The sequence below is a fragment of the Trematosphaeria pertusa genome (genome assembly GCF_010094035.1).
Source record: "Trematosphaeria pertusa strain CBS 122368 unplaced genomic scaffold BU26scaffold_3, whole genome shotgun sequence".
Lineage (NCBI taxonomy): Eukaryota > Fungi > Ascomycota > Dothideomycetes > Pleosporales > Trematosphaeriaceae > Trematosphaeria > Trematosphaeria pertusa.
This window is the reverse complement of record NW_022987214.1, coordinates 3,008,245-3,028,351: the sequence shown is the minus strand read 5'-3', so window position 1 is coordinate 3,028,351 and position 20,107 is coordinate 3,008,245. Positions and strand designations below refer to the sequence as shown.

Here is a 20,107-nt window from a genome sequence, read left to right as displayed (position 1 = left end):
TGAGTCGTTTCTCGTGTCCAAGCCACTTGAAATGCGTTGCTTCGGGGGCCAGGAGTCTATCTAGTATACAATGAGGAAGTCAAACAAACACCGCCGAAATGACCTTTTCCGGGGGTATCACGAATCCAACGCCAAAATTACCTATTCCAGACACATGCTGCGCCAAACTCGTATGCCGTATCCTGCCGCAAAAGAATGATGGTCTGGAGCATATGCAGAATACACAACAATAGAGGGTCGCGTGCAGAGCAACTAATGCGGACGCCCAAAGAGCGAATTTCGCATCTTGCCGGTCGGAGTTGACAGCGCAGACATCGCGCGATCCGCGGGTTGGAGATCGAGACTTGAGGAGCTTGGAGAGCGCCGCGGGGAGGGAGATATCGTGGCCGAGCTGTCGAAGTCATTGAACAGTTTATTAAGCGCTACTTCGTCGTAGACTACGCTCTGCGCCGCTTGGTCCTGGTCGTCTTGGTACCCGGTGACGCTGCCCAGGAGGATCTTCTCGACAGTGTCCTTCCAGGTGCAGGAGTCGATGATGTCTCTGTAGGTTCAGGCTCAGTTCGTTTCAGGAAACAGTAAAGAGCTTGTAAGCAGTACTAACTTGAGTCTGTTCTGAACACACAACTGGTCGTCAAGGAACTCTAGCCGCTCAATAGCGTCAGGATCATCGCCTAACCGAACGAAAGTGATTGAGAAATGCCGGTCAAGGAATCTGCGCTTATCAGACTCTAGCTCCTTTGCAAAGTCGGTGATCGCCCTGAAAATGAGGTCGGACTTCGATCCCTGCCACCGCCCATTAGTAAGGACGATAAGAGTCGTCTTCTTCTGCCTTCCCTTCCAGTACTCGTTGAAGATGCTGCTGAGAGTGGCGGCCATGTCCGTGACATATAGAGGGTATCCATTCCAAGGTCCATCGGGTCGGCCTGCTTCAAGTTTGTTGTGCAACAATTTGAGTCCATTCAGGCCCTTCATGTTACGACAGTTGAGATCCTTGCCCTTAACAGTGAACCAGGCATCGATGCCATCGTCATCCAATCCCGCAAGCTGCATGGCTAGTGTATCCGCGACGAAAGTCGTGATCCCCCAGAATTCGCGCATCGAGGAGTCGTTGTCGATCACAAAGACCTGGAGAGAGTTAGTAAAGACTCATCATCGCCATGCTTCAGTACGGACCATATCACGATCATTGATGAAATTGCCGAGATATTTGTAGAACTTGTCCTTCTTGTACTCCTTGGACAACCAGTTGGTGAACATGGCTTTGGCTTTTTCAAACGTTCCTTTTGGTACCCTCTCTTCCAGTATCTTCCGGATCCTGCAAATATCCCAGGGAAGATCATACACATTGGGCGGCAGTGAGCTTGTGGCGAGCTTCACTTGTGATCTCTCTAGATGCTGCTCAGACGTGTGAGGGAAGACATTCTGCGGGGTTTCAGGTATTAGGTTGTTCGGAGTTTCCTCTTTGGCGGGCTGCTCAGGTTTCTGTGGAGTCGCGTCCTCAATAGTGACGTGAGTAATGCGCTCTAGCTGCGTAACATCGAGCAAAGGAACGTCCATGGATTTGGCCACCGGCGGTACCGCCACATGTACGGAGGGGGCAGTGACCAAGTCCTGGCCCTGGCCGCCCCTTTTCCAATGCTTGGATCCATGGTTACCTCGCAGCCTTTCCTCAGCTGTACCGAGTCCGGAAGAGACCGCGTCGCTAAGAATCCTGCTCGCTCCGGCATCCGAAGCCCGGGCCGTTGGACCATGGAAAATATCATACATACCAGTCGGGCTGTCGGTCTTTGCGCCGTTGTGGCCATTCCCGGCGTGTGCCGGCCCCACGGGGAAGACCTTATACTGCGAGCCCAATTCCTTTTCCAAGATCTGCTCTCGGTGTGGCGTCTTTGCGAGTGGGAGCTTCTGTAGCTTTTCATCCTTCCCAATACGCTTAGATTGGTGAGCAGCTGGGTCAATATTCACTCGAAGTGTGTTCGCCACTCCAGGAATGGTGAGATCTAGTTGAACAGGACCAGGACGCGAAGCTGAATGGGGTCGGGCAGTATTTGAGTCTGATGGTGCCGCTTTCTCAGCAACTAATAGGGCGTATTGGGTGGAAAACTCAGTCTCGCTTAGGGTGCCTTCCTGGAGCATTGCTTTCCTCTTTCCTTCAGCACCTGAGAGGATCTTGTCCAATTCTTTACAGAGCTTAGTAGAGGTCAGTCGCTCCTCCGGGTCTGCCTTGAGCATGTCCTCGTTGATGAGATTGAGGACCTTTGCGGTGATGGTATCGCCTATCCGTACGTGATTGGCAAGGTATCTGTGCCAGGATTTGATCTCAGGCAAGACGTCTTTCCCGTCGTGGAATCGGTCGGTGCTCTGTTCTCCGCCCTTTTTGCGCTCACCGTTGGCGACCGTCCTCAGTGTCCAGAATTGTAGCATTCCCTGGTAGCCAAGAACAACCCATGTTGCGGCTACAGAAAGCACGCAGCCAAAAGACCACGTATCAATGGTCTGTTTCACTGCCGACTGAGTCTCGGCGCGTTTTGCGCGGGCAAATTCGGGAGCACCTAAGGAGGGCAGTCAGTGGACACATGCATGTGTATCGCAAGCGGGAAGCGCGTACCATAGGTGTCTGTACCACCCATGATGAACTGCTCAGGCGTTTTATCATCTTCGACGGCCTCGGCAAACTTCGCGAACCCAAAGTCGGCCAGCTTGAATTCTTGGCCCACCCGAAGAATGTTGTCTGGCTTGATGTCGGCATGCCACCTGTGCAGTTGTTATGTTAACTTCCATTCGTACGAGGCGAAAGGATGGCAGCTCCTTAGCGGCGGGAGACCGAAACTGAGAGAATGTCCGCCCAGCAACGATACGCACAGGAATGGAATAAGCCGATGGTTCCGGGCAGCACCATCCTTCTTCCACGGAACGCGATATATCAGTATTGCAATAGCACTTACCCATTGTACTTTTTCCAGGTGCTTCCACGCCCAGTGTGGACTTCGTGGATCGTCTGAATTGCCTTGGCGACCTCGAACAATGAATCCCAAAAGCGAATTATTTCTTTCGAACCGACGGGTGGGACATTTCCAACGTCGGCGCAGAATTCGTCGAGATCCATTTCGCCGTACTCAAGCAACAGATTATAAGTTTTCCGTTCGCCGTCATTGTGTGAGAAGCTACCGAGGCACTTGACGATAGGGGTGTCGTGGGAGCCTCGGAGGCCTAAGAACGCTTGTTTTTCAGCTTCGTAGATATCTTTGGTATCGCTCGAATACGATTTGACTGCCATCTTATAGCACTGCGAGAATTGATCAGCCATTGCTCCAAATATGCCAATTATTCCCTGCTAGAAATGAAGAATTGTACTCACACTACCATATATGGGGTCCGAATGCAAAGACTTCTCGAGTGCCTTTGCTAAGGGCTTGTTGGTCACGAGCTCTTCCTGGATTGAGACTTGAAAGACGGTTGCAGTACCTCCCTTGCAATTGACAGGATTGTGACGACAAAATGGTAGAATGAACTTGGCGCCTTCGAAGTTCTCATTCATATACAGCGTAAGCGGAGGATGGCAGAAAGCCCATTTTGCCTTCTCAAAGTCGTTGATGATTTTATTAGCCACGTCGTTGGATTGACAGGCATTTTTGGATACGAGATCGGCGCGAAGTGGGGCGAGATGGTCTGATATCGCCAGGCGTAGGTATTGGTCAACGACGTTGTGGTTGTAGAAAATATCGATTAGGTCGCCGTGGCCAAGGTTGAGGAGGATGCCGAATACCAACACGCATCGCTTGTCCCCTTCAAGGATCGCCTTCGACTCAAAGATGAACTTCTGACGCGACTTCATCTTAGGATGCAGCTCGAGCAGAAGGCGCTCGATAACACTATTCGTATCGTCGGTATCTTTTCGCTGGATCCACTCGTCGAACTTAGCGACATGGACAAGGCTCTTGTTACATGTGCAATTACGATTACGAGCGTGACATTGCCGCTGGCAAGCGACGTGTAGTTTCCAGTCGCTTTCCAGCCTGTATTTGAACGTGTCGACGGCATTCTGTGCATCAACCATCGTGACGTGGACACGGTTGCGGAGAAGGGCGTCGGAGGATGCTTCTCAGGGATCCCATGAGAACATCCCATGGATAGATGCAGAAGTGGAACGATGTTGGCGAGAATAAGGGATTTTGGGCAGACTTCGTTTCAATGATAAGAAGAAAGGCGGCGGGCGTTGTGGTCTTAGGCTGTAAGAGATGGCATTCGCAGCAGGGACCTAGCGACAGAGCCGCAGCGACTTGGGATGCGGGGCCGACTCAATTGAAGAAGGTCCCACGAGCTATGCACTGACCGGCCCTGGTGGTTTGTGGCTTGATGAGCTGACCTACTCGTTACTAGAACGGGAGAAGAGCTATCTGTGGTGTGCAACGCCTCCATCACCTGCCATGACCGCAGCATAAGCTGCCTCGCGGATGTCCCTAGATTCGCACTGTGTGGATAGTGTCGAGAAACTTCGGGGCCGCATGTAAGCCCCCACCCGCCTGACCGGTACTATGTTGAGCAGGAAGTTGCGAATACATGTGTCCCACTCAATGTCCCTCATCCGGGTAGTTGCAGAAGCTGAACTCCTCAACGAAGCAGTCTGATTGGCCCTACTGTAACGATCCCTGCCGGCAGAGACAAAAACGAAATATTGGCGCAGGCAGCAGTGCTAGGCTGGGAATTCCCATGTCACCTCAAGCTGGGAGTTCCTTCACACGCATGACCCGGGTGCAATTGTTGAGTCGACACCGCTTAAGCGGCAGAAGTACAGGCGGCCACAGAACTTTCAGCTCCTCAATTGAAAATGGGTTCAACATGTGTTCGGCCCCAACCTATGAGCCCCAAAACGTCAAGCGAGAGCGGCAGTCCAGAACGTTGTGAGAGTAACATTGAGAAATGAATGAGCGTTCTGTACATTGCTGCTTGAACCGAGCCGCCTATGTTGGTCCTTCAGGTGTGTTGAAAAAAGGTAGACCCCGACCTTTTTTCCAAGGAAGCCCCGTTCCCGGCTGACCTGTCTTTCGTGGTCGAAAATGATGCACGAACAGCCACCAATCCCGTGGCTTCGTTACAGTGGCAGCCGACTGCATCTGCTTTGACTTCTCTTGGCCTGATATGATATTCTCGTTCCGGGCGTATTCACCTCGTGTATGTGCCGGGTTCTTTTGACGTTGCCTCGCTCTCTCGGCATACTTCCATATCGACCACGCAAGGAACAGAGTCACAGCAGTGAGCGGGATAGTCACTTGAAGCCATCTCTTCATCGCCACCGGCGAATACTTCCCAATACCAGGCGGTCCGCCGTCCTGGTCTTGGTATTTAATGACGTCGGTACCGAAGAACGTCTATAGCAGTCAGCAATGCGTCTCACATGTGCACAATATACTCACAGATACAAAAGTTGCAGGCAGATAAAGCAGAGTAACGAGGGTGATAATGCGCATCACTATAGCCTCTTTCTCAAGATTGAGATTCAGCTGTTCCGTTCTGTCTGCTGCTTGCCCCTGAAGATGCTGCAGAATGAGTTCCTTGCGATCGCTGATGATGCTAGCGAGGAGTTTCGCGCGGGATGTTTGCATTCTGAAGTCGTCCATGACCTCGATGAGGTACGCAGAGAAAGCAGCGCAGTCTTCACTACAGCCGTCTAATATGGCGGGCGGGAAGTCGCGCTGGACTTTGAGGTTCGTATAGAACCTACGTAATGCACCAATAACTTCCGTGTTAGCTTCAAGAATCATGATTGCCTCCTTGATCTTGTCCTGCCAATATTGAAGGTCCTGGATATGGTATGGCCGATACTCCTTGTGGGCATATCCAGGTCCTCTAGGTCCGTATACCGCCATCGCACTCTGTCGAGATCAGCATTCAAGTTTTGACAATCAAGTACAATGCATACGTACCTCCGCGTCGACTATTTCTTCTAACCAGCGAACATACCATCGCCAGTCTTCTGTTGCCCAATGGCAGTAAAGCAGATGAGCGGCTAGGCTGGAGCGAAAGCAATCCTCCGGGCTGTCAAAAGTCCTGTCCTCAGGCCTTCCTTGAGAGCTAGTCAGCTCCTTATACCGTTCCAGTATGTCATCTCTTCCCTTGGCGACTATCCATAGAGTGGTGCCGAAAACAACGTCGAATTGGTGATACACTGCTGCCTGACGAATGGACCATTCGCTCAACTTGATGTTCTCAGTGTTTTCTTTCTTAAGAGTAACACCTTTGAGGTTATAGCACAGCTTGAAATGGCGGCCGGATCGTCCTAGTTCCGGTATATTACAAGTCCGAGGAGTCTTCTTTATCGCCGTCTGCTCGCGGAATCCGCTGAATCTGAGATCTTTTGGATCGCTTTGCGCGCCAAAGACCAGTAAAAAGTCCAGGTACGCTGGCAGGACTTGATGGAAGGTCAGTATTTCCGTCAAGCTACGCCGGGAGATTTTCAAGCGATCACGTGAATGCTCAGCAAAGAGATAACTGAATGGTACGTTAGAAGTCGAAATCTGGTCGGCTTTCTCTACTTACATAAAACGGCATTTCGGATCCTTCTTGGTTGCGACCAGTTCTCTCTTGCTCGGATCGGTTGAATTGACTGCAACAGATGTGCCGAGCCATTGGGTGAGTTTTTCTGGAGAATGGAGATTCTTCTTCGCTAGAGCTAAGATAGAAGTCAACTCGGGATCCGTTCCAAATGATGCTTCTACACACCTTCCCCAGAATCTGTGTGCAGGTCTCTGATGGGAACCTCAAAGTCGTTCCTGATCTGCTTATCGGTGACGAGACAGAGACGACTTTCTGCGTCGTCAAGTCTCTGCTTATATGCTTTGAGCGTCGAACCGTAAGCAATGACCAGAGAGAATCTCAAGTTCTTCGGATAGTTGTTGGAGTCGATGATTTCGTTCTGGAACTCAACAGGTAAAGGCATCGTGGTACGGGAGCCTTGTGGCATGTCCAATTCGGCGGAGGGTCGATGAGACGAAAAGGAACGAAGCGTGCTCCGTATATCAATGGCATCTCGAGGGGCACAACAATGCAGGAGCCTCGGAGTGCGCCTGTGGCTGAGGGGAGTGCTTGAAGAGGTCATCGGCACGGATCGCACGTCGCACCTGCCGCTAGGGGCGATCGCCCGCCATATCCTTGTTCACAGTAAGCGAGCGGACGCCTCGCCGAACGTTCACCGGACTCGAGGGATACACCAAAAGCAGTGTTCAATTCGCTAGACACGGCACTCATCTCTAACCAACCATTTTCATACGTCATATGGCCACCCGCAGGCTTCAGGAGCCCTCCCCAGGCTCCGGCGTGGTAGAAGCGCGGCGCTTCCGCAGATGTTCATCCCTCAGCTCATTCAGCGCCTCGCGATCACCCTGTGACACTTCTCAGCCTCCACCGCCGCGACATGCAACTGGGCTTACCTCGGTCAATAACTCCGGAACTTCGAACTCCCAACTGTCGTTCACCTGAAGATCTTAAGTCAACAGTGCGTTGCCACGCGGAGACTATGCAAACTTACGTGGCGCGCGTTGAAATCTGTCCATGTACCCCATCCAGGCTTCTTCATTAGGTACTCCTCGATCTTCTCCCAAGGAAAATCGTTATATGCTGGATATCGGTCTTGGACCCGCCCTGTGCTGACCTCGTGCGGAAAGGTGGGCCTCCGTTTGGCCTCACTTGCGCTTTGTAGGGACGAGTTCGTGGTTCTGCGAAACGGAGCCATCTTTTCCGTCTCAGGAAACGATTGTCCGAGGCAATTGGAAGGCTGATAACGGCTGACCCTGAAAGACAACCTTGTGGCCATATGAGGAGCGGAAGGCTGAGGAGTTTAAGATTGAGGGACCGGAAACCCTTGCGAACGGCCGCTCCCGTGCCTCCCACAGCCCTGCAATACCCTGCCGACGGTGTCGCGGGCGGCTATATTCGTGCATATTGTTGTACTAGTTCGCAGGTGACGGTTGGCCATCGTTGCACTGGATGCACGAGGCGTTTAGTGGCACATCAATGGCCTCAGATGGCATGAGGTCGCGTTATACAGTCCACAAGGCTGATATTTTGTCCAGCATCGGGTTGAACGCCATACGAGAACCTCTCCGATTGGTCGGACATCATCTCGGCTGGTGAAAAACGAATTGAGGTGCATCAGCCATCCGCTGCATCGATCGAGTCGCTTTTTGAATCGGCTTCTGGATTTAAAAGAAGCAGGATGGAAGAATCAAAATCCGAAGTGACACTGCTAGTCTAGCAACATATAGGGCTCCGAGGCTTTCGAGTTGGCAGGTTGGTAATGAATAGCTCACTGACTCTACCTGTGAACTGCAATTTTAGACGAAGAAATACCTTGCCAAAAAACTCACGTTAACTATCACAATAGCTTTGATACATCTTCCCCCACTAGTCATTCTCTATGGGTACCCTAAATCATATTCGGGGGTGGCAAGTCCTAACTCGCTCAGGCTGGAACTCAATTACAGGTTGTGTAACCCTTCCTACGGTACTCTTTCCCCCTATTTCAGAGGCATCCTTCTAAGGTGGTATCTCGATACGCACGTCGCGCAAGTTTAACATAGCGGAGAACCATACATATCGGAGCAAAATCGAATTCTGCAATGAAATACATTACAAACGAAGCGCTAACGAAGCGAATGCCAATTTAGAAGCCAGTGTTCCGCCGACACTTAGCCGCTCAAAGGACCTAAAGACATCGCTTTACTCCAGCACCTTCACCCTCAATCCATCCGCAGGCTCCCACCATTCAACATGCTGCGAATCGCCCGTTGCGACGACCTCATAGCCCAACGTCTGGCTAGCCGGACACGGGAACGTGAGACCCCATTCAGCCGTCGAGAACCCGCCGTCAACAACGTTCATCCTGCCCATATGCTGATTGCGTCCATTTCCCGGACCCCATTCATTTCTATCTTCTGCGGCGGGATACAAGCTTGAGAAGACGTCCACTTTCTGACTGCCAGATGCGTAGACGAGGTGCAAGGCAGCGTTGTCTAGCTCGAGGAAGAACTCGCATTGCTTGTTCGCGACATCGGCTGGGAAGGCGAAAGTTACGAGGGCGCTGGTGTCCGCCCCGGAGCCTTGGGTCTTGGAGACAAGACCGTGGCCAGTGTTGAACTCGATGGCGCCGCTGTCGACATGGTAGACGGAGGTTGCGCCGGGGAAAAGAACCCTGAAATCGTAACCGGAAGCCCCCGCTGCACACAAGTTGTTGACGCAGGTCAGGCCTGGTTGGCACTCTTCGTCAGCGAAGCACAGGTCTCCTTCTCCTCCCAAAGTATTGGGATCACCCTGGGCGCAAATTCCGGCTGTGCAGATCAGATCGCCCTCACACTCTTCGTTCGTCGTACATGGGTCTCCTTCTTGGCCCGTAGTACCCGGATCTTCGCCTTCCGCGGTGCAAATACCGGCTTGACAGGAGAGTTCGCCCTCACATTCCTCGTTTGCCGTGCATGGACCCCCTTCCGGCTGTAGGGCTGTGCAGATGTTGCTTAAGCAAGCCAGTTCGCCTTCGCACTCTTCATCGGCCGAGCAGGGACCGCCTTCAGGCTGGACGGTATTGGGATCCTCTCCCTCTGTGGCGCAAACACCGGACTGACAGGAGAGTTCGCCCTCGCATTCCTCGTTCGCTGTACATGGGCCGCCCTCGGGTTGTAGGGCCGTGCAGATACCGCCCAAGCAGGCGAGATCGCCCTCGCACTCTTCATCAGCCGAACAGGACCCGCCTTCGGGCTGTAAGGTGTTAGGATCTTCTTCGCCGGTCCCGCAGACGCCGTTTATGCAAGGAGTTTCGCCATCGCAATCGTCGTTCGTATCGCACTGGTCTCCTAAGGAGCGTTAGTCGTCTGCCGGGCGTATCTACGGGTGACTATTACGCACCTGGTTGGCCAAGAGCGGTGCAAACGCCATTCTTGCAGTAAAGGTCGCCTTCGCAGTCGTTCTCCGTGGTGCAAGACTCCTGACGAGGGATAACGAAGGAGTTCGCGGCCAGGATAAGGGCCGCAGCCACAGTGAGACTGGATAGCTTCATGGCTGGTTGAAGTTGAAGTAGACGTAAGAGTAGAGTATCGATGAAACTTCAGATGGGAAGAGAAAGTAGGACAAGAAGTATTATGGGGAAGAGGAGAAACGTTGAAAAGATACAGCTGATGCAAACTGGTGCTGCTTCGAAGAGACAGCTTCTTGACTGCATGATGAGGAACTCACAACTCGACTTATTTATAATGAATGCTTCAATTCCGTAGTGATAAGAGGACCTTAAGATAGGCAGTTGCCACATACTCAGCCGGTGGGAGCAGTCTTCACCACAGTGTTTTGAGATGCGAGCAGTCAACTGACCAGCTTCTCGGCATCTGGGAGGTGAAGTGTGCAAAGCGGTTCCTGATTGCTCAGGACGCTGTGGCACGGCTGGCGGCGGAGACGGATTGAAGGCATCTCTTATTGGTGCGGGGCATGGTTAAAGGGTGGAGGATGTGGCGGGTGGGGAGATAACACGCGATCTCCGCCCATGAACTGCGCTCTTGTTTCAGCTCTTCTAGCCCGGCTACCCCACAACCGGAGATCAGATGTGCAGCGGTGTGGCTGTGTTCCTAAGAAAAGGAGCCGGCTTGGAAGGCTGAGCCAGCTTTCTCATACACTCGTGTTAGCCGCCACTTCCTGTCACCGCTGTGGTTCGATATCGCAATATGACAGGTCTATTGCTGAGCAGAAGCAGAAGTTTCCGGTGATGAGCTCTCAGCTTTGCCCGAATGTCTGCCTCGAAGAGACGGGAGTTTCTCGTGGGCTGACAGACGGTCATGTGACCAGAGATAGGAAGACGTCCACTGCTCGGCTAGCATTAAAAGATCTGTTGCATCGATCAGGACATTCGGCCCTGCTCCGCTGACACCGCCCCTGCGATTCGCTGGGCGAGAATAGGGTCGCGCAGTACGGAAGTGTCTTCGCGATGCGTAACATAGGCTCTCGATGTCTTAGACATCCGCGCATGGCTTTGACGCGTTTTCGGGAGGATTAGTTCGAAATCGTGTCCGCCGCGAGACGGAGTCTTTGTAATAGTCGACAAATATAGGAAAGGCACTGCCTTGGATGCCTGGTGATTCACCGATGTCTGAGCGTAACTCCGGCGGATCTCCTCGTGTGTTTATTAATCTCGCACGCAGATTCGCTTGGGCTAGATAAGGGCATGGCCGGTTTGGTGCTGTCCGGCATGAGAAGACGTGAGATAGAGTGCTGCAAAGGTGGTTGGAGGTTGGGAGTCTGCTGGTCGATGCCGCGGTTCTCCGCGCCAAGACCAGGCCCCGCTGCCGGCGCTAGTTACTCCGCCGCCGAGAATTTGGACACCGCTGTGCGCGGATCCCTCACAATCTCATCATCCTATACGAACGGGTCAATGATATGGTGCTTACTTACTACTCCTCGCGTCGCCAGACCGCCTGAGATCTGCTGCGTCTGCCATTCTCGAGAGCCACCACGCTTTGGAAGCGCTGGCGGTTCCATGGGCACCTCGACACCGCCGCCCGGACGTAAGCAACCAAGCGTCCGTCCGGGGCGGTATTAATAATGCGTCCACTTTAGAGGGGTATGCATTTTCGACATAGGCAACTCGAGTCTCCCGCTGCAGCTCGATGCGCTACGGTCGGCTAGCACGAATATCGCGCAAGGCCTCTCGCAGATGCGGTGCGGGAGCTCCACCGGCTCGCTCTCAGCCTCCTCATGCGCGGCAGGGGCTAGGCTCCACGCTAGCTGCAGCCCTACGTCCACTTCTGCCTTATCTAATATAAGGCGAGGACCGTGTACCAGAGCCCGAGAGTCGAGCTGGCCTCAACCCTTCTGCGCTTTTGTCGGCACAGTGTATTTTCTTGCCCTGTCGAATGCGACCGTTGCGCCGAAACTGCGGGGCGGCCAGGTTCTTCCTTCTCGGCTCTGAATTCCAAGTCAACCAGCAGTATAGCCCTGTTCCCCGCAACGCCCGATCGGCACCGCAAAATTTCCGTTTCCGGATGCTACCATGTCGGCGGAATCGAAGAGTACGGCACAGCTGCTCGTCTCGTTCATCGGACGTTGTGCTAATGGGTCTAGTCTACAAGAAGCGACCACATCGCAAAGTCAAAAGCGGCTGCACGACGTGTAAAAGGAGGAAAGTCAAGGTCAGTCGTTTCCTCTCGTCACCCGGGAGGCTCATCTCGTATACGCTTTTACTGACGGGCTAGCAGTGCGACGAAGCGAAGCCTCAATGTTCCAATTGCGAGCGATACGCGGCCGAGTGCATCTATCCTGCACTGGCGTCGGACAGAGAGCATGCATCGGCATCATCATCCACCCCTCCTCTGGACTGGGCTCCCGATAGCGTAGTGGATGAGCCTCCTTCTAAGCCTTCGAGTGGAGCTCAAGGGGATGACCTCCCCATCCGCGACCTCTCTCTTATGCACCAGTGGACTATTGCGACATGCTACGGTTTCGGCGATGAGTTCTCGGGAGATGCAGACCCGTGGCGGGATGATATACCCAAACTTGCGCAACGATTCCCCTTCCTCATGAGAGGGATACTGGCCTTGAGCGCCCTCCACCTGTCTCGCGGCTGCACGGACCCGGGGACAAAGGTTAAATACATTCGGTTGGCGGCATATCATCAGGATTTGGCATTACCCGAGTATCGGAACACTATTATCGATGTGACAAGGGACAACGTAGCGGCCGTCCTTGCTTTCTCAGCCATCATCACGGTGCACTCCTTTGCAGCGCCAAAAGACCCCGGAAGATTGTTTGCGGGTGGGCCACCAGAGTGGATCTTTCTACACAGGGGCGTGGGCGAGATGCCAGCGCACTGGCAGCCCTGGATTGATAGTAGCTTTATGGCGAAGCAAATGCATAGGCGCAGGCTACAGCCCGTGGATCCAACGCTTAATCCGGAGGACCATCGACTCGTGGGCCTACGTGGTATGCTCACCGACCTACCTCCGGAAGAGTCCAGCGAAGCGTCGGCATATGAAGAAGCGCTCTACTGGCTTCGGCAAGCATTTGCGCACACCCAAAACCCCGAAAGTCGCCTAGGGCCCAAGTATGGGGTACTCTTCTGGATCGAGCAGGTGCCACAAAGCTACCTCGATCTCCTCGGGGTGCAGAAGCCGCGGGCTATGGTCCTGGTGGCGCACTTGTGCATACTTTTGAAGAGGGCGTCGGGATTTTGGTACCTCGAAGGATTCGCCGAACATGTCCTATCCGAGGCGACACCCTACATCAGCGAGGAGTTTCTGCCCTGGATTGAGTGGCCGTTGCAGGTTTGCGGGATTGTATAAAGCGAGGGCCGGCTCGATGAATAGGCACCTTGGACGCAATCGCGCCTGGGTATTCCGCGCCTCGTGGGCGGAGACGCTGCGCCGTCCACCGAACGCGCCTTTCAGCCCCTACGTGCGCCGTGGCTGGACTGGGATTCTATCTCTTCAAAAAAGCAGCCGGAAGATCTAGATTATTTCTGTTGCACATCAAGCGTGCAGGTGCATCCTCCGAGGAGTGGCGGCAGTGCTTGGGAACGGGCGGACGATTAGCCCGACACAACCGCGCCGTGTATTGAAACAGCACAATTCACGGCCTGTATTCGGGGGATTGTCGAGGATGCTCCGTATTCCAGATCGTGCGTCGCTCTTTTGGCAGGATGCGATTGATCCTCGGCTTTGTGCGGGATTCGCGGCTCGGGCCGCGTCCAATGAAGGGCTCCAGCATCGCCGCGCCGCTCCCAGTGGACCGGCTGCTCGATGATGTGCAGCTAGGTGCGCGACTGTGGGCCACCCTCGCGAGCTATTCTACGCCCGTCCTACGCGTATCCGCCCAGGAGCCGGCTGGTTGAGCGGTCGTGTGCTGCAAAAAGTGCGCGCGGAGGAGGGCCGCTCGGATGTGGTGTGCTGGCAGGGTTTTGCTGGCTAAACAAGGCGCTACGTCTCACAAACCCTCCTCCGACACTTTCCACCCGCGCCCGCTGCATCTGCCTGTCACACGACAACAGCGACAACAACATCGACAGAGCTGCGCGGCGGAGCCGAGTGCGAGTCCGCCGGTGTCTAACGAGGTGGCGCCCTGCGAGCCTTGCATGCGGGCCGGAGCGACAGCGCTTCATTGGGCTTTGACGCACGTCAATTAATCCTAATTAGCAGACGCGCGGGGGAGGTCACCGCGTATCTCCACCGCCGCCCATAACCCGAATCCCCAATGCTCGCTCCGTCCCGCAGTCCATCACCAGCATGTCATGGATTCAAGTCGACTTTAGCTTGGTCCGTTATTCCCCCATCGAAGGTACCCACTACTTCTTCGACCCTGCTTATCCGACCGCCATCCAATTCTTGGTGAATGGGCAGTGGGAACCTTGGGACGTCGGCTGGGTCAAACAGTATGCCTGCTACCCACCATGCGTCTTCTGGCCCTCTAACGCTCTCCTAGCAAAGCGCAAGACCCTGACATCAAGCGCATCGCCGAGGATGCTGAAACTCGACTCATTTTCGATCACACGTCCGAGTACCGACATTGGCCATCGTCCCCACCCGCGACACCAGGCGTTGATGAACATGCGCCGTCTCGGAACGTCGTAGAGTCACCGCTGCCGTCGCCATTATTCCAGGAATTTTCCAGCCCCACTGCGCAGGATCACCCGCAGGGCCAACCGCCAGCACCACATCTTCCTCCTCCGGCGTCCTCTCAGCCATACAGCTACGCCGGGCCTTCCCAATCATCCCAGGCACCGACTTACACTTCCCCATACGGACCGGATCCAGCCACGCCACCCAGTAGTCATACTCCAACATCACATGCGGTTTCCGCACCCCACCCAACAGTAACCCTTCCGCCGATAATCGACCCTGCGCTCAGCAATGGCGCCCTGCAGGCCGCATATTCACCAACAGAGCACGTACCGCAGCCCACAGTAGCGCCATCGGTTCTCCTTCCCAGGAATCGCGAAACTAAGATCCTCCTCTCGCTTGATGGCGATGGGGTCCGGGGACTCTCACAGGTTCTACTCGTGGAGTCGCTTGTCAACGCCATCTGCACCAAGATAGGACGGCAAGTAGACCCGTATCAGATCTTCGACCTAATAGGCGGAGCCTCCATGGGAGGTATATTGGCTATCATGCTCAGCCGCCTCCGAATGCAAGCACACCAAGCCCGGGAGGCGTATAAACTTGTCGCGAAAGAAGTTTTCTGGAACAAGAGGGATTTCTTCACTTCTTTCGACCCACACGCTCCGCCTATTAGTCACGATGGACAGGCTGTCGAGAATGCGATTAAAGCAGTGGTGACACGGGAGGTGGGAAGCCAGGAAGAGCTCCTTTATGACTCTCGAGATGATTCTGCTGACGTGTAAGTAAACACAGACCGCTACAACTCACAAGCGTTTACTTACGGGTCATTGCGGCAGCTTTGTCGTCTCGACACGAATCGATATCGGCACCAACAAAGCCGCACTCATGCGGTCTTACCAGACACGGCGAATAACAGGCCCTGAGCTCGACGCCAACATGACCATATGGCAGGCCATGCGAGCAACAGTGGTAGCACCGCGCTACATGCAGCCCCGTTCCGGGATAAACTGGCGACCAGTTATCGAGCCCGGACTTGTAGATCACGGCACCGCAAAAAACAACCCAATTCGCGACATCCTCTACGAATGCAGAAAGCTATTCAGGTATGCGAACGATATGATGGTCATCGTTTCAATCGGAACAGGCGCGGGTCTCGATTGGAATCACGAGCTCCCCGAGATGGCGAAGAGTGTTGGAGACAGGAATCTCGAGGCCAGTGTGTGGGGAGAAAAGTTCGAAGCAGATCACCAGGCACTGATGGAGCGTGGCTGGATGAAATACTTCCGGTTCAATGTACCGGATCTCAATGATGTCCCGTTGGAGGAGTGGTGCCATGAAGATCAGCTGAAACAGAAGACACTGACGTATCTTGGGAGACCGGATGTAGGCCAGGCGTTTTATGCCTGTGTGGATGCTATTATCTCAGTCTTGGTCGGGGGTCAGCCCGCTCGGTGACGAGATGACTTCCGTGAGGATACCGAAGAAGGCTCTGCGGGATAGGGAGATTTGATGGTGTTGTCTAGGAGCGGCCGGCCCTGTAAAAGAGTATTGGTCATCATGAACTGTAACGAACGAACCCTTTGTAGGATGTAGTAACACTTAAATGGAAATCTTGGTAACATAAGGGGTTATGGATGTTTTGGACTAGTAGACATTGCCTTCACCTCTCCTCACCCTAAGACGGTAGGTCGACAGATATTTGGGATATTGGTTTTATTCTAGCTTGGTAGGCGTATTGCCCAAGTACGTTCGCAGGGAAAGACGTTTAAGACTATATTGTCCCGATTGGGTTTAGCGTGAAATGCCTCGCCAAGCAGATCTCAGGACTCTTCAACGGTCGTCCCCGCTACCGCTGTCATCAACTTTCTTTTGACCTGCCACAACTTCAGTCCGCAATGACATCAATCCTAATACCCGCAGCGTGCACGCGACCCATTGTCCGCTGTTGCGTCGCGACACCAACTTCCTCGTGTCGCACCGGCGGCGTAATGCGACGATCATGACGCAACGGCTAAGCCTTCTCTCTTGGCACTCACCACCACCATGGGAAAGAGAACCGCATAATCAGTTGATGCACCCAAACATAAGCTCGCCCGCCATGTTGCGCAGGGCGCCTTGTTTCTGCCATGGAGCCTTGGCTGTTGGAGACTAGCCACCAGCGAAAGAGATTGGCAGAAAAAAGCTATCCAAGCACAAAGCCACCCGCCTCTTGACATCAGGGCGCAGGGGATTGTACCGTGGTAGACTTCCTTGTGTCTTAAGTGAAGGCGGGATACACAAGTATCTCGAGTGATAAGCCGGCTGTCTCTTACCTTCCTTTGCAACTCAATCTTCTACTCCTACTCCTCGATTACTCTCCTTGCAACTTTCTCCGAACATGGAGGCCGTTCCCGAAACCGAGCGCGACCCTAACTTTGGCGAGGGCAAAGAGCTCCAGGAAGAGCGCACGGAAAACGGGCGCATCATCAAGGACTCCAAGATCGAACTCCAAGACTCGGACGCTTGGGACAAGCTGGGCTACAGCTTTCCCACGTGGAGAAAATGGCAGATTCTAATGGTCGTCTTCCTCATCCAGATCAGCATCAACATGAACGCGTCCATGTACGCTAATGGTGTCTCGGGTATCAGCGAGAAGTATGGCCTCAGCAAACAGGTGGCGCGCATTCCGCAGTGCACCTTTCTGGTTGCGTATGCCTTCGGTTGCGAGTTGTGGGCGCCGTGGAGTGAGGAGTATGGACGGTGGCCGATCCAGCAGCTCAGCTTGTTCTTGGTCAATATCTGGCAGATTCCTTGCGCGCTGGCACCGAATTTTGCAACATACATCGTTTGTAGGACTCTCGGCGGACTGTCTACAGCCGGCGGTTCGGTGACCCTCGGTGTTCTTGCAGATATGTGGGAACCGGATGAGCAAGAGTACGCCGTTGCCTTCCTAGTCCTCTCTTCCGTCGGCGGATCTGTCGTTGGCGCAATCGGTGGTGGCTTTGTCGAAGAATATCTTTCACTACCTTGGATATTCTGGATCCAGTTGATTGTCGGCGGATTTGTCCAGGCCATCCATTTCATCTGCAATCCGGAGACCCGAGCGACGGTCCTGCTGGATCGCGAAGCAAAGAGGAGGCGCAAGACTGGAGAGGATCCCAATGTGTACGGTCCGAATGAGATTCGCGAGCAAAGGCTCACGTTCAAGGAGTTCCATACTATCGCCTTAAGGTATGACCAACACGCCCTACACAAGAGCAAGTTTATTGAGGTGAATTTAGGCCATTCTACATGTTCTTCACCGAACCCATAGTCTTATGGCTCTCCTTGCTTAGCGGCTTCAGCGATGCGCTCATTTTCACATTCCTGCAGTCTTTCCAGCCGGTCTACGAACAATGGGGCTTTGGAACTGTTGGGGTCTCCCTGGCCTTCGTACCGTAAGTTGGTCCACTCTCCTCCGGCTTGTACGCCCCTAACATGGCATAGGATTCTAATCGGCTACTTCCTTGCCTACTTCTCTTACCTTCCCTCCATTCATCACTTCCGAGGTCAACGACGCAGCGGGAAAGAGCTGAGCCCAGAAGTTCGACTATGGTGGCTTTTGTTCCTAGCCCCACTCGAGACTATTGGACTTTTTGGTTTTGCCTGGACATCTCTCGGCCCCAGCCACGGCATCCCATGGATAGCGCCTATGATATTCTCGACTCTAATCGCTATCGCCAACGTGAGCTTCTCTCTCCTATCTTCTCTTCGCATAGCACAGGCTAACAACCACCCAAGTACGCGATCTACCAATCCTCAATCGACTACCAAACCGCGGCCTACGGTCCGTACGCTGCATCTGCAACCGGCGGCAACGACCTGGCCCGTGACTTCCTCGCCGGTATCGCCGCCTTGTACTCCGCACCAATGTACTCCAATATCCCTGGTCGCCCGCTCGAATACGCTTCGACTATCCTGGCTTGCTTGGCCATCTTGGTTACGATCCCGATTTATATCGTGTACTGGAAGGGTCCGGATATTAGGGAGAAGAGCAAATTCGCGCTGAGCTTGGATAAGTCGAGGCAGACGAGCAAGGAGAAGAGGAGGAAGAGTAGTTTGGCGGCGCTGGAGGGCGAGGTGGCGAGAAAGGAAAGTGTGTGATGCTTCGTAAGACTTGAATTCATGAATTAGGGGCGACGAGGGGTATGTAACAGTAGGAATGCAATGGTCTGGCGATAATCGGTACGGCTAACACATGTGTACAAGATCAAAGGTTTAGTATAGTTTTAATGTAATAGTAATGCTTTGGTATGCCACTACTTGAACATACCGTACGCGTATTAACATACCTTATGCGTACAACATGGGTTGCAGTACTTTGGTACACTAAGTGTAGAATCCACATACTCTCTTCTGGCAGATGCAAGGTGCACCAGCATTTCCACAGTGCTTCGCATACCTAGGTAGAACTTCCACACCTCGCTCGCCACGGAACGCGGACCCGTCCTCCGATCATACAACTACTTCCTAGTCCCGTGCCTCATTACCTGCTTGAAGCGATTGCTATGAAAGGATGTGTCTGTGAATAAGCCAACCTGGAGTCCTTCAATACCCTTAGCGCAGCTCACACTGCTCAGCAAACACCGCTTCGGCACACGCGACACAACTAAGCACAGATACTCCTCTATTCACGCATGATAGTCATTTTAGAGTAGAGCAACATAACTGCGCCACATCGTCATCCGCACTCACGCCCCCAACCTTCGGCGTCACGCTCGTGTGCGTTTTCGCTCTACACCTGGCTACCTAAAGTCATGCGTGGATGAACGGAGGATAGGACAGCCTGGTGTCCTTCAAGGCTTTTAGCAAAGCCTAGCTAGGTCGTACATACGGTATCTCGGCGGGTGTTGGAAGGCTCAGGCTTCGACAGGCACTGGAGGAGCTTCCCACGTTGCTGCTAGCATCTCGTGAAATGTAAAGTAGGTATGCTATCTACACATTATCCCCTGAGTGCATGTCCTTTAGTGCGATAATCCTGCGCTGAGCATGTAGACTCCACGTCTAGAAGCTTAAGCTGAGTTCGAGACTCACGATGGATAGGGTAGCGTGGAGTCCTTCAGTGCCTTTCGCACACACGCAGATGACTCGCTTCCTATAGCGTCAACTCAATCCGCTTTCCGCCGTCGAGGATGATGCGCTCATCGGAATTGAGGGGCTCAAGGGTTAAGAGGTCGAGATCGGTAAGCATACATCCCCTCTGCCCGTGTATCGTTATCAGAACCGTCCTATAGGCGAAGCCATACGCTTAGGAGCTGTATATTCAAGGGAAGTAGATGTGCGTCTGAGGTTAGGATAGGGCAGCCTGGAGTCCTTCAGTGCGTTTCGAAGAGATAATTTAGTTTTCTCATAGGCTATGCGGGAGTGCATGGTTGGGTGGATTGCACGCAAATTATTCCCCATGCTCTTCGCCGGGCGAACAAGCGGGACGGGTATCCATCCCATCTCTCTATATTTAGAGGTATCCGAAGTTCGTAGACTGCGATGTACCTCAGAGCAACAGCACA

The 20,107-nt window shown here is 53.5% G+C and overlaps 6 protein-coding genes across 6 annotated transcripts; 3 read left to right on the top strand and 3 right to left on the bottom strand.

The window, feature by feature from the left end:
- Positions 1-23: 23 nt before the first annotated feature.
- BU26DRAFT_601934 (uncharacterized protein) lies at positions 24-4,328 on the bottom strand. Its single transcript, XM_033835305.1, has 6 exons — positions 3,359-4,328; positions 2,946-3,286; positions 2,609-2,754; positions 1,174-2,552; positions 602-1,125; positions 24-541 (listed from the first exon to the last, which is right to left on the bottom strand). The coding sequence occupies exons 1-6, from the start codon at positions 4,055-4,057 to the stop codon at positions 253-255; spliced, it is 3,378 nt and encodes a 1,125-aa protein (XP_033688902.1). The 5' UTR covers positions 4,058-4,328; the 3' UTR covers positions 24-252.
- Positions 4,329-4,465: 137 nt separating this feature from the next.
- BU26DRAFT_516167 (uncharacterized protein) lies at positions 4,466-7,077 on the bottom strand. Its single transcript, XM_033828260.1, has 5 exons — positions 6,721-7,077; positions 6,538-6,670; positions 5,925-6,489; positions 5,415-5,873; positions 4,466-5,369 (listed from the first exon to the last, which is right to left on the bottom strand). The coding sequence occupies exons 1-5, from the start codon at positions 6,935-6,937 to the stop codon at positions 4,962-4,964; spliced, it is 1,782 nt and encodes a 593-aa protein (XP_033688901.1). The 5' UTR covers positions 6,938-7,077; the 3' UTR covers positions 4,466-4,961.
- Positions 7,078-8,544: 1,467 nt separating this feature from the next.
- BU26DRAFT_516165 (uncharacterized protein) lies at positions 8,545-10,488 on the bottom strand. The gene is made up of 2 exons (XM_033828259.1): positions 9,895-10,488; positions 8,545-9,842 (listed from the first exon to the last, which is right to left on the bottom strand). The coding sequence occupies exons 1-2, from the start codon at positions 10,043-10,045 to the stop codon at positions 8,716-8,718; spliced, it is 1,278 nt and encodes a 425-aa protein (XP_033688900.1). The 5' UTR covers positions 10,046-10,488; the 3' UTR covers positions 8,545-8,715.
- Positions 10,489-11,797: 1,309 nt separating this feature from the next.
- BU26DRAFT_231385 (uncharacterized protein) lies at positions 11,798-13,488 on the top strand. Its single transcript, XM_033820881.1, has 3 exons — positions 11,798-12,041; positions 12,094-12,161; positions 12,228-13,488. Exons 1-3 carry the CDS (start codon positions 12,023-12,025, stop codon positions 13,308-13,310), a joined length of 1,170 nt encoding a protein of 389 aa, XP_033688899.1. The 5' UTR covers positions 11,798-12,022; the 3' UTR covers positions 13,311-13,488.
- Positions 13,489-13,871: 383 nt separating this feature from the next.
- On the top strand, positions 13,872-16,206 carry BU26DRAFT_516163 (FabD/lysophospholipase-like protein). The gene is made up of 3 exons (XM_033828258.1): positions 13,872-14,395; positions 14,446-15,360; positions 15,419-16,206. The coding sequence occupies exons 1-3, from the start codon at positions 14,250-14,252 to the stop codon at positions 16,035-16,037; spliced, it is 1,680 nt and encodes a 559-aa protein (XP_033688898.1). The 5' UTR covers positions 13,872-14,249; the 3' UTR covers positions 16,038-16,206.
- A 566-nt stretch (positions 16,207-16,772) lies between these two features.
- Positions 16,773-18,757, top strand: BU26DRAFT_231378 (MFS general substrate transporter). Its single transcript, XM_033820880.1, has 4 exons — positions 16,773-17,792; positions 17,843-17,998; positions 18,048-18,285; positions 18,342-18,757. Exons 1-4 carry the CDS (start codon positions 16,960-16,962, stop codon positions 18,702-18,704), a joined length of 1,590 nt encoding a protein of 529 aa, XP_033688897.1. The 5' UTR covers positions 16,773-16,959; the 3' UTR covers positions 18,705-18,757.
- Positions 18,758-20,107: the final 1,350 nt, after the last annotated feature.

What these genes read in the sequence shown, in the direction of transcription:
- BU26DRAFT_231385 (XM_033820881.1), top strand. An exon ending in GTAAAAGGAGGAAAGTCAAG is followed by an intron (nt 12,162 to 12,227) that starts GTCAGTCGTTTC and finishes ACGGGCTAGCAG; the next exon opens with TGCGACGAAGCGAAGCCTCA.
- BU26DRAFT_516167 (XM_033828260.1), bottom strand. Translation starts at nt 6,937, where the DNA reads ATGCCTTTACCTGTTGAGTTCCAGAACGAAATCATCGACTCCAACAAC. An exon ending in GATCCGAAATGCCGTTTTAT is followed by an intron (nt 6,490 to 6,537) that starts GTAAGTAGAGAA and finishes CGTACCATTCAG; the next exon opens with TTATCTCTTTGCTGAGCATT. An exon ending in AAGAAATAGTCGACGCGGAG is followed by an intron (nt 5,874 to 5,924) that starts GTACGTATGCAT and finishes TGATCTCGACAG; the next exon opens with AGTGCGATGGCGGTATACGG.
- BU26DRAFT_516163 (XM_033828258.1), top strand. Translation starts at nt 14,250, where the DNA reads ATGTCATGGATTCAAGTCGACTTTAGCTTGGTCCGTTATTCCCCCATC. An exon ending in GACGTCGGCTGGGTCAAACA is followed by an intron (nt 14,396 to 14,445) that starts GTATGCCTGCTA and finishes ACGCTCTCCTAG; the next exon opens with CAAAGCGCAAGACCCTGACA. An exon ending in CGAGATGATTCTGCTGACGT is followed by an intron (nt 15,361 to 15,418) that starts GTAAGTAAACAC and finishes TCATTGCGGCAG; the next exon opens with CTTTGTCGTCTCGACACGAA.
- BU26DRAFT_231378 (XM_033820880.1), top strand. Translation starts at nt 16,960, where the DNA reads ATGGAGGCCGTTCCCGAAACCGAGCGCGACCCTAACTTTGGCGAGGGC. An exon ending in TTCCATACTATCGCCTTAAG is followed by an intron (nt 17,793 to 17,842) that starts GTATGACCAACA and finishes AGGTGAATTTAG; the next exon opens with GCCATTCTACATGTTCTTCA. An exon ending in GTCTCCCTGGCCTTCGTACC is followed by an intron (nt 17,999 to 18,047) that starts GTAAGTTGGTCC and finishes AACATGGCATAG; the next exon opens with GATTCTAATCGGCTACTTCC.
- BU26DRAFT_516165 (XM_033828259.1), bottom strand. Translation starts at nt 10,045, where the DNA reads ATGAAGCTATCCAGTCTCACTGTGGCTGCGGCCCTTATCCTGGCCGCG. An exon ending in CACCGCTCTTGGCCAACCAG is followed by an intron (nt 9,843 to 9,894) that starts GTGCGTAATAGT and finishes AACGCTCCTTAG; the next exon opens with GAGACCAGTGCGATACGAAC.
- BU26DRAFT_601934 (XM_033835305.1), bottom strand. Translation starts at nt 4,057, where the DNA reads ATGGTTGATGCACAGAATGCCGTCGACACGTTCAAATACAGGCTGGAA. An exon ending in GGGTGGTACAGACACCTATG is followed by an intron (nt 2,553 to 2,608) that starts GTACGCGCTTCC and finishes TGCCCTCCTTAG; the next exon opens with GTGCTCCCGAATTTGCCCGC. An exon ending in TGTGTTCAGAACAGACTCAA is followed by an intron (nt 542 to 601) that starts GTTAGTACTGCT and finishes CTGAACCTACAG; the next exon opens with AGACATCATCGACTCCTGCA.